Source organism: Manduca sexta, unplaced genomic scaffold (assembly GCF_014839805.1).
Source record: "Manduca sexta isolate Smith_Timp_Sample1 unplaced genomic scaffold, JHU_Msex_v1.0 HiC_scaffold_3448, whole genome shotgun sequence".
Lineage (NCBI taxonomy): Eukaryota > Metazoa > Arthropoda > Insecta > Lepidoptera > Sphingidae > Manduca > Manduca sexta.
In genome coordinates, this window is record NW_023594517.1 from 2,112 (window position 1) to 13,697 (window position 11,586).

Genomic DNA, 11,586 nt, shown 5'->3' on the forward strand with positions numbered 1-11,586 from the left:
CAACTCACAACACTGCTCGAGAACATACTCAAAGGCAAATAATAGCATAAGTTTGTCTCTGAACACAGGTATTTTAATCAGGAGTTAATTAAAGCTGGTGTTATTTACTCCGATCGTTTCGAGAATAACTATTTGGTTTTAAAATCACCACTGCATCAATGTATTCGTCATAATAAAATCTTCATAACGCGATAGACGTGCTCGCAATGCGACACATCGCGTTCTCGTTAGAGAGTACTATATTCTTTGCATCGCGTAGTCAAAGAGAATTATAATATATATGGAAACGCGTAGTCATATTGCTTCTGTAAAGTTAGTAATCCTAGCTCTTATATTCTGATTGTCAAATAACAAATGTCACTTGTCAAATGTCAACGTGAACGCACAGTTGAAACGTGTCTTGTCGATGTTGTGAGATTGCTGATTTTTCACTATAGTCATAAAATGTGTAGTTTAAACTAATATATTTATACATTTTTGTCAATAAATCTAATGTATATTGTCTCTGTGCTACTATAAAAATCTTCGAAATGGTTCTACTGAGTAACGACGAAGTATGTGAACGAAATAAAGACCTTTTCAATTCATTATTATTCGTAAATACTTATTGAAATGTTTTTCAGTTTCTAGCTGAACTCACCAAGTTATTCCAAAAAGCACGGCCCGCCGGTTCTGTAACTATGACAATGAAACGATGTAAGTTATTTTTAAAATATTGACTGCATTGTTAATTGAACTATGTGAATCTAATGCACATCGTTGTTTCCAGATGACGGAAGAAATAAACCGAATCCACGGGACGGGACTCCAGCAGTAAAAGATCCTGAATACAAATGTTTGATCAGAGCACAATCTAGAAGTAAGAAGATATCTACAGTCATAGAGCAAAGAGATGTTGAGCAATTCAGTACTGCCTACTCTAACCTACTAAAGACTAGCATCAACGGACTGAAACGATTGAAGAAGCAGAAGAAAAAGGCGATGGCAACCCAATAGTGCTAGGCAGTTGCGGATATGTGTCAAGAGACTGATTGAAATGTACATAAAGTGTTTGTGAACATAATGTGACTTGTTTACGATACCACTATGTTATCCTAGCTGTGAGACAAGGTCCATTGAACTGTGCTCTTCTCTCGCGAGTGAGGTTGAAGAGTTGGAGCCTTGACTGCCATTGCTAGTGGAGGCTCAGTTTACTCATTGACCATATGTCCTATGCATTTTATATTCAACAAATTTGTGTACAACAATTGTGCAAATAAATACATGAATGGAGCCTAGAAGTATCAATTAGTATACAGTTATATATAAAGATTTTTATGTTCACTTACTAAAGCTCCACGGTCCTTAACTAAAAGTAGTAAGCTTTGTTACATTATTTTAAAACAGAATTACTTTACCACCCATTAAACCACCAATAAAAAACATCAAAAAATGTTAATAGTTTATTTCCATGATAACAACTCGGAATATCACATCATAATGAGACCAATATCATTCAGCTAATACAAATTGAAGGTTTAAGATCTTAATACATTATACCGCAATATAAAAATAGAATTTGTAAGGCAATTTTACATACAATAAAACATAAAATGATAATACATTTTGTGTCACCCAATACTCAAATAATTATAATACTGGCATCTATTTATTTATATTTGCTTGTAAGGGAAATTATGTGCTTTGACATAAAAAGAAATTGTCATTAAAGATTATCACAATTAGGCGAGAAGTGTATTTTCAGTTATACTTAACATATTGCGTAGTTCACTACTGGCCTATTTTACTAGCATTTGTTTTATCCAGCATTATCGTGACAGGTGACATGGACAAGTCATTATACATTACACATCAAAATAGTTATACAAAAATTTTAGCACCACATATATTATTTTACCAGTATACACTTTAACAAATAATCAGAGAATATAAACACATTTTCACAAATAATATTCTGATATCACCTATTAATTTATAACTTTAGTAACATAATAAATAATAAAAAACAAATGATTTCTTTAAATAAAAACAAATGAAACAATCTAGACGGATATAATAAATGGAAGCACATAAAATTGCGATTTTATAGTTTGCTTTTCAAATAGTAAACTTAATGTTACACTGCATATGCTGTAGCTGTATTTGTTTTTTATTTCTGAAATATGAATATTATTATTACTAATTATTATAATCTATGTTTTATGCAATGATTATAATAAGTATCACTGTCAATTGTCCAGTTTTCCACTCTAGCATCACCCAAATAACAGGATTTATATTCACACCAGCTTAGCCTTCATCACCAAACTAATGACCACCATAGCAATGGGTTTTTATAGCAAATACACAGAACCCTAGGGACCTAAAGCTACCTACAAAATTTTGTCATTTGGCGACTTAATAGGATCTAACACAAATAATGACTGTTCACTTTAACATTAAATCAATATCTACAATTCAAAAACAATTGCAAATTATATTGTGACTATAAAACATTTTTGGAGGTGAGTCTCTTGAGACAAGCGTTTCTGACTTGGTCGTTTCCGAGACGCTCGGCCTCCTGCAGAACCCGGCGCAGATCGTTGGTTCTGTCATTGCGCGCCGCCAGTATATATGCACTGCTTACGTTCCGACATACAAGGTAACATGATATCTGGGAAGAAACAATTAGTTTTTGTGTTATTTAATAATTTCATATGTTTAAAAACATATTTGGGCTGTGCTAAGAAATGTTCCATATGTAGATAAAATGGCAAGATATTTTAATTATGATTTCATAAATTAACTGGTTATTGGAAATTGCCTCTTTTAAAGATTAAGCAGATTAACGGGTCATTTTAAAAAAACTATCTCCTTCGCCATCTTTGAATGGGGCGATTGAAAATTCACCAATTATAATATTTTTTGTCGTGCTTGTGATTTTTATATATATTTTGATTGGTTAATGTTCGAGATCATCTCAAGGTGTGGTAGCTTATTATTTTTGGGCTTAAGGCAACATTGGCTAATTAAAATAAAGTTTCTATGACGCTTACAAACAACTTATATTTTCGGGATCAAAGGATAGCGATTGTGATTGTGGATCCACTTTAAGCTAAAGGTAACCAAAGTATACCCACCTTTATGGTAACACTGTTTATATCGTTAATGAGTATCTCTGCCTGCTCGTCGTGCAGTTGTCCGCGCGACTCGCAGCGCTTCACCACCGCGCTCACTCCTGACTCCAGCACTTGATCACTCATCAGACTGCAAATACATTCCAATTTACACTTGTAACACAAAATAATAATAAGTCAGTCAGTTTAATTCCAAACTATCTTTATATAGAAATTTATACATAACCATTACCCTATTAGTAATGGTATAGGCGTAACAGACAGCCGATATTTTTGGTTCTTCAAGATAACCTAGTCCACCCTCTGTGCCTCTTGTCACTCTATAAAGTCACGCTTCTGTTACTCCTGTCACCCTCTATACTCATTAGTCAAGTATATACAACTTTGCCAGGAAGATCGGGATTAACTATAGCTAGAAAATTTATTTTAAATACCAAGTTTGCTCACCTAGAAGCAGTTTCTTTAGACGCACGTATGCACTTGGCCAAGGTTTTTACTTCTGTAAACCTGTCGACTTGCACTAAATATTTGGCTACGTGGATATAAATGTTCATTGAGTCCAGCTTGTGCTCGGTTATGATTCTGAAACAAAACAGTAATATATTACAATTTTCTAAATCATATCAGATACTCAAAAAACAAAGTATAATCTCCTTATTATATAAAATAATGTCTAATACATGTAAATTGCACTGAATACAATGGAGACATAGAATAAAAAACCAATCATACTTAAAGGCCAGCTCAAATCCAGTCTCAATGTTCTGTCCCGTCGCCAACACGACAGCCACCAGCCTGATCTTGTCTGTGGTCGATCCGAACAGCGTCAGAGGCCTGAAGTCGCCGCTCTCTGACTCCTTCCGTGTGTTCTGCATCGGTATCACATCGTTGACAACCTTCTCCGTCAGTCGGCCGTTCGCTTCACACACTGCTAAATACTTGGCGAGCTCCATCTGACGCGTTATCGTCGTCATAAGGTTGTCTATGGTTGCCTTGTCCAGGTTGAAATGGAAAGACTTTGTGTCGCTGGTTCCTGATCACAGAATAATAATAATTAAGCATATAAAATCTCTAAGGATAACATAGCTTGGCTACTTTAATTAGAGATTCATAATGCAATAATTTCCATTTACATCCAAACCTATAAACATTAATCCTATCTTGTTTAACTAATATTATAAATGCGATTATTTAGATGTTTTTAGTAGTAAATGCAGTTACCGCTGAACAGATTTACAATGAAGTTTGGTACACAGATAGACATATCTTGGATTAACGTATAGGCTATTTTTCATTCCGGTAATTTGCTCTCCTAAGAAATATTTACATTTTAATCTGATTTTTTTAAGTAGGTGTCGCTGGCGTCATACAGCTGGAACTATGAATTTAGGGTTTTTTTGTAGCAAGAAAGGCTTTTCAAGCAGTGAGCAACAGCCAGTTCTACACAAGTATTGGATGACGTGCACTCACTAGTAGAGAGCGGCACGCACTGCGACAGATGGTGCAGCGCGTCGGCGAGGTGGTGGTGGCGGGCGTGCAGCGCGGCGAAGGGCGCGTGCGCGGGCGCGGCGGGCGCGGCGGGCACGGGGCGCGAGTACAGCAGCGCGCAGCTCGCGGACGCGCGCGCGTGCTGCCCCGACGCCACCTGCACCGCGTACAGCGCCTCCAGGCGCTTGTTCATCTCCAGCGTGCGGCATATGTGCATTATATAGTCCTGGCAACGTTCACGCTATTACTTACATGTGTTTGTAACTGAGTAGATCTTAAATAACAAAGGTATGAATGTCGTCTACTACACACTTTGAGAATTAATTATTTTCTACTCATATAGCCCCCGATATTACTATATATCAAACTAGCGACCCGCCCCGGCTTTGCACGGGTATAACATAACAAAATAACAGTATTTCTCCACTATTTAATGGATGTTATTATACATATAAATCTTCCTCTTGAATCACTCTATCTATTAAAAAAAACCGCACCAAAATCCGTTGCGTAGTTTTAAAGATTTAAGCATACAAAGAGACATAAGGACAGGGAAAGCGACTTTGTTTTATACTATGTAGTGATATATAGTGTGGTATATGAGATTTATAATTTTTCTGCGTAAAAATGTATATGTTTATTAATATTATGTGTGGGTTTGTTTGTTTGATTGATACGCCTTCACGGCTAAATTACTGAACGGATTTATGTGAAATTTGGTAATTGGTATCACTTCATCGCGTCCCAATTTCTTATAGACGTCTTACCGCCCCCTTTAAAACCTTCAGCGCGCACAAGGTGGCGTTAGCTCCCACTTTGAGAAACATTAATGTAGACCATAAGTTTGAAACCAAAAATTGCAAATCTAAATTTAATATTCATGTGCACAACTTACCGACCACATATCTAACGTATTGTCCATATCGTTCATTGCCTTGAACAATTCGTTGACTTTGTCCTTCCTCAAGCACTCCATGTACACAGACTCGGTGAACGTTTCCTTGTCAACAATGGTATCGTAACAATACCTTAGAACTTCAGTCAAATCACTATGCTTCATATAAAATGCTATGTTAGCTACTTGGGATCCATAATTGCTTAGATAATAAATACATTCTTTGTAGAAAAACGGGTCGAGTCGTTTCAGTGAATAGTCGATTTTCTGTTCTACGTGATTGTTATTTCGTCGAAGCAGTCCTTGGGCGAGGCTCTTCTTGGGCTGAACCGTGGCAGTTTGGAAGTCACTATAATCTCCTTGCTTTATCTTCTTCACGCTTGCTAGAGTGTGCATTATGTTCAGAGCAGGTTCTGTTAGCTGTATTTTTTTTCTGCTCGTGTTCATAATTGCAAGCTTTTCGTTTGTCGTCTAAAACAAATAAAAGTTTTATATAATATTTTTTTTGCTTATAATTATATAATGAAGATTACCGATTAACGGCACATTTGTTATATTCGTTAGAGGAGAATTACATGCTTGAAGTTTTTGACCATCTTTTTCCTCGTAACAACATAAAGAAACAAATATCCCCGAAGAAATAGACAGAGGTGCAACAAAACTACCCACTTATTGCCGTGTGATCCTGCCCGTGATGTGATAAGGGGCAGCTTATGGCCATACCAGAAAAACCCAAAATCACTTTGCCCGACCCGGAATTCGAACCCAGGACCGCATTACGATTACGCCACTGAGGCAGTTTTCTACAAATACCTATATGAAAAAACTTCATATTAATATAAAAATAACCATACAAACCTTCAACGTCTCAGCCTTATGCAGCAACTGCTGGTTGACGGGGTAGTTCATGTCCTCCAAGATGCTTACAATCTCGTTGAGCAACGGCGGGTTGGACCGCGGCCGCCCGTCCGACTGTACGCTCGACACCGAACTCTCGGAATACCTCATACCTTGCATCCGTCTATTCACAAAGTGGGATTCCGAGGCCTCACGCCCGTACTCACAATCCTCTGGCATGTCGGAAGACACGTTCATGGTCTTTTTGAAGCACAGAGCGAACTTTTCCCGCGCTTGTTTGAAACACCCCGCCTTAAGACACGCCTTGCCCCATGCTGCCAAAACGCTGTTGCGTGGAAGTCCTGATTTGGTTGCAATCTCTAGCGCCAGTTCCCATTTTTCTGCTTCTAATAGTGAACGTACTATTTGACCTGTAATATAAATATAAAGTTTTATATAACATACCTACTAGCTTCTGCTTGCGGCTCCGCCCGCGAGAATTTTTTTTAGGGATGGAAGTTACGCTATATATATTCTCGGGATAAATGGTTGCCTATTAATCTCTTTAACACAATCCCATACTAACTCCATAACAAATTTAATTGAAATTTATTCTGTTCATCACATCCAGACAGACAGAAGTGGCGTGGGACTTGTCTTACAATATGTAAGGATTATAATAATTTTATGTGTATTTAATGAATTCTGGAATTATGAAATTCAAAATCTACGTTAAGAAGCAAGGTTATCATATTACACTGTTCTGTTACCTCGTGAGTACTAACCCGCCCGAACCGACCTTTTTAATAAGTTCTGAAATACTTCTCATACATACATAAAATACGGCGATGATGACAAAAGATGTAACAACGACCGCTTTAAAATCAAATAATAACCATTACATAAAATAATTGCGTTATAAATATAATAAAGATAATAATAAAATAGTAATAAAGCATATATTATACTGACTGGCATGCGCGCCCTGCTGCGGTATGAGGTGGTGCGCCTGGTGCTTGACGAGCGTGGCCATGGCGTCCGCGTGCGCCAGGCAGCGCGCCGCGTGCGCCGCGCCCGTCTCCGCCACCGCCTGCCGCGACCTGCGGGGGCAGCTCGGTACAATAGGGCGCCATGGGCTTCAGCGGGCGCCAAAAATATTTAAAACTGACTGCACTATAGGCTTAAAAAGGGCTGAAGGAAAATTCTATATAGGCACATATAGGCCTCTAGGTGCCAAGCAAGCCGCCTGCCTGTGCGTTCGCGACCTTATATATATACAAAAGTAATCCTTATAGCATGATTCAGTATTCACGCATGATGGTTTATTATTAGCGTATTTCATGTATAACTTTGGTGTTTCTATACCGATTTCTATGATTCTTTTTTATGGAATATTTAATCATGTTAACTTTTTAATTAGAGATGACTGAGAGTGTTATAAACGTAAGAGTAGACAAATATAATGAGAAAGCTTCGAACTGCTAAGCTATCGGGAGTTACACGTGTTATTGTGAGTCAACCATAAAAGATAGACATATGCTGTCGTGGGATATTTTTACATAATTTTAAGGAGAACATTTCCGTCATACATGATTTCTGTGTAGCTTTAACCATTAAGGTTGCACACGCGACGGAAGCTTAAAAATGGAGTAACTTCTCCCGTTTTCCCAACATTTCCCTTCACTGCTCTGCTCCTATTAATTGTAGCGTGATGAAAAGTATACTATAACCAACACAGGAGTATGCCAAATAATTGTACCAAGTTTCGTTAAAATCCGTCGAGTAGTTTTGGTTTCTATAACGGTTATACAGACAGACAGACAGACAAAAATTTTACTAATTGCATTTTTGGCATCAGTATCGATCCCTAATCACCCCCTGATAGTTATTTTGGAAATATATTTCATGTACAGAATTGACCTCTCTACAGATTTATTATAAGTATAGAAGATGAGTAGACTCACCCGTTGTCGTGCGGTGTCCGTGAGTACAGTTCCGCGGCGGCGAGTAACAAGGAGCGCCTCGCTCGCACCAACAGCCGAGCGTCGCCGCCGTTCGACAGCTCGCGCGCCACTTCATCGCTGCGATCTAATAAGAACCTGATACAAAATAATTTATTATGTAATCATGAGTTACGAAGTTTTCAAAAGACTATAATATAAACTCTTACTATATAAGTAGGTACATGTTACAAAATCGTATTACAATAAGTGCACGTAATACATACTCAATTTTTAATAGATATCGCTAAAATAGTATTTACCTAACTTAGTAACTAGACATATTTATTGCAACTAAATATATTTTCACAAACTTACGCATTTATAATATATACTAACATTTAGCTAGGAAAATTATAATCAAATATAATTCTACTCAGTTTATGTCTCCGGTTAATTTAGGCACGAATTTAAAAATTTATGTAAAAATCACAATGATGTTGGGTTTTCTATCTGTAATTCCTAGCACAATTTTAGTAACTATTGTAGAACCATTGTATCAAGTGACAAACGAAATCACTCAAATTACCTCGGATAATCCAAATTGATAGAATGCATTTTCATAATGGACAGGCAAAGAGTGACATTAGGCGTGAACTCATAGCTGAACTCAGCTCTGACTGCCTCGTTCCTCTTAGCATTAGTCGACAGACACCAGTCCATGCACGTGACGCCGCTGCCCGCCGAGTCACTGCTACTGCTCGACATCAGGTTTTGGCTGTGTGACTGAGCTTTTCGATTCATGGTCTGTGTGTAGCAGTCATCGCAGACGCGGAACTTGACGCCGCTTGGGTATGTTGGCACCTACAAAAAAGTATTTATTCTGTATATTACAAATACGAATTGAAAATATTTGTAGCTCTTACTTATGGCTTCTATCAATACTTAATTAAATAACACAACCCTTACATTTGAAATATAATAAGTATAACTGTCATTCTAGAGTTATTAATAAATTTATTTGATAGAACCTTTTATAAGAGCATCGTATCTTACCGCACTATTTGATTTCTGACATTTTATTGTCCCAAAAGTGTTAAAGATTACTGCCGTTTCTTTAAAATATGCTACATCCAGTGTTTTGACATACCTGCATCCTATTCCTGGAGCACGCATGACACACCAGTCTTCCGCATCGCCTGCAATGATGTCGCCTGATAATCATTGAAAATATTGATGTGCGACACATCATACATCTGTCAGTCGAGTAGTCCTCAGTCCACTGATCCTTTGGAGGCACCTGCTCAGGCATCACGAATGGCTTGTTCGCCGCTTCGATATTTATTGAATCGATGGACTGAAGCAGCAAATCGTCGGAAAGCTTCTGCGGCGGAGGGCAGACGTTTCTCGGGTTCTTCATATCCAGAGCCTTTTCGGCATAGAATCGAAGTAACGCATCCACTGCATTACGAGATATGACTATTGATTCAATAACTTTGATGTTGTAATAAAGATTATCACCATTTGAGTCCTTTTTTAAATGGGGTACTACTTTATTAATAATGTTTGTGAGCAAATCTAATTTTGCGTTCATCAGAAACTGTTCAATCATCAGTAGGGGATGCTCTATTAAATCCCAGAACAAGTGCCGCCAGTTGGGATCGATCTCAAGCATTATCTGAAGACCGACTTTGATGTTTTCGAAGGACTTCCAATCGAAAGAGTAATCAGATATAAAATCCACACAGACTTGAAGTATATCGACGTTCTTGACATTGGACATTTCATCTTGTATCAAATCTAAGGCTTGTGTCGAGGGAAGCCTTAAGAGAAGTTCCTTCACTAAGGAAGGAGTGGCTTGGTTTCTATACTCAAATAGCTGTCGTAATAGATTCATGACAATTAAATTTTTCATGTTTTCCGAAACTTCGTGCACGTCAGCCCACTCCAAGCAGAGCTTAAACTGCAAACATATTTTTTACGGTATATATTCTCTTGCATATTCCTGGAAAATTTGAAAACTCCATTATTTGTATAACTTACCTGCTGACTATCCATCAGCACTTCGATAATACTTTCTGGATTTTCAATAGACTTTTCGTACACAGCGTACCAGTGATTTAGGCCCATTATAGTCGCAATCTAAAATTAAGAAGCTACGTAAAATAACCATTAATACATTAACATTTAAAATACGCATTAGTAAGAAGTAATTACCTGGTCATAAAGTGGTATTTTGGTCATCCAGTCAGAGCATTTTTCGTATAGACCTTCCTCCATACCTTCCTGGTTTAATAAGAATCGCAAATAATCTAACACTTCTAAGGCACCATCAGCTGGCCAACAATTAAGATTGTTTAATATTAAATCCACTTTCAGTTCTGAACATTTCAGATATTGGCAGTATTTCCAATTCTGATTAATCTTTGGATTCGTCGCTAACTTAAACAATACCAAGTCTCTCAAATTGCTGAGATTTGCGCTGCACATTAACTGCCTTTCGGATAGCGAATCGATTATTGTTAAACACTTCAGAATTTTCCCCGAATCTAGCATTTCAGGCATGAACAAGAACAATTTGTTGAGATCTACTGTTGTATGTAATGATGCCAAGTATTTATTATTACCGAACAAACTTTTGGTATAGTTGAATCGATTTAGTTCCATGTAGTTATTTAAGCACTTGCGCGCGTCCATACTTTGTTGTAAGCTGCTCTCGTTGGGTGAAATGTGGATTTTCTTAATTATATGTGCCAAAACCCAGTTATGTAAAACAATGTAGGTCAGGCATTGTGGGTCTGGCGATCGGGGTAAAGGAGCAAAATTTGTCACTGGATCAATAAACAAATTCTCCTCCGGGTTTTTGAAATCATATACGACATGAAGTAAATTGTTAAAATTAACTTCATTTGCCTCATTCAAAGAACCTGATAATGTTATAGACGGACAGAAGTTCAATATCAGTTTTGGTATCAGATTGACATTTAATTTCTTGCATATCGGTTCCAAATACGTAACTGGAATTTCTTTGTTATTGATCATGTTGCCGAATATATCATGGAGTTGCTTTTCCAAGACATAAAAGTATCTGCTCCAGAATCTGTCGAGCGGTTGTCTTCCTGCTCTAACTGCGACACGGTCTTACAATACATATAACACATTCTGAGGTATGGGATTCTTGTCTTCTTAGTTCCTTGCCGGGACACTTCTGCCACGTTGCAAATATCTTTGTCAGACGCGGCGACAACATTCATGTATGTCTGGTGGTACTTCTGCAGCAAGTTTGAATCTAGTTCTGCTGTTTCATTTG

The 11,586-nt window shown here is 37.6% G+C and overlaps 2 protein-coding genes across 2 annotated transcripts; one reads left to right on the top strand and one right to left on the bottom strand.

Annotated features, from left to right (window-relative positions):
- Positions 1 to 396: 396 nt before the first annotated feature.
- On the top strand, positions 397 to 1,272 carry LOC119188574 (signal recognition particle 14 kDa protein-like). The gene is made up of 3 exons (XM_037446689.1): positions 397 to 554; positions 624 to 696; positions 770 to 1,272. The coding sequence occupies exons 1-3, from the start codon at positions 531 to 533 to the stop codon at positions 994 to 996; spliced, it is 324 nt and encodes a 107-aa protein (XP_037302586.1). The 5' UTR covers positions 397 to 530; the 3' UTR covers positions 997 to 1,272.
- Positions 1,273 to 1,428: 156 nt separating this feature from the next.
- LOC119192966 (zinc finger FYVE domain-containing protein 26-like) lies at positions 1,429 to 11,578 on the bottom strand (the record flags this gene model as incomplete). Its single annotated transcript, XM_037446688.1, is given in 14 exon segments — positions 1,429 to 2,653; positions 3,120 to 3,246; positions 3,564 to 3,698; positions 3,849 to 4,149; positions 4,587 to 4,830; positions 5,500 to 5,970; positions 6,358 to 6,767; positions 7,309 to 7,436; positions 8,301 to 8,435; positions 8,866 to 9,140; positions 9,427 to 10,239; positions 10,320 to 10,418; positions 10,494 to 11,365; positions 11,368 to 11,578. Coding segments are annotated over 14 exon segments (4,389 nt in total), but the record flags the coding sequence as incomplete, so codon positions are not given.
- Positions 11,579 to 11,586: the final 8 nt, after the last annotated feature.

Excerpts from the sequence above, each read along its gene's own strand:
- LOC119188574 (XM_037446689.1), top strand. The coding sequence starts at position 531 with ATGGTTCTACTGAGTAACGACGAA. Across the intron at positions 555-623 it reads TTCTACTGAGTAACGACGAA|TTTCTAGCTGAACTCACCAA; the intron begins GTATGTGAACGA and ends AATGTTTTTCAG. Across the intron at positions 697-769 it reads AACTATGACAATGAAACGAT|ATGACGGAAGAAATAAACCG; the intron begins GTAAGTTATTTT and ends CGTTGTTTCCAG.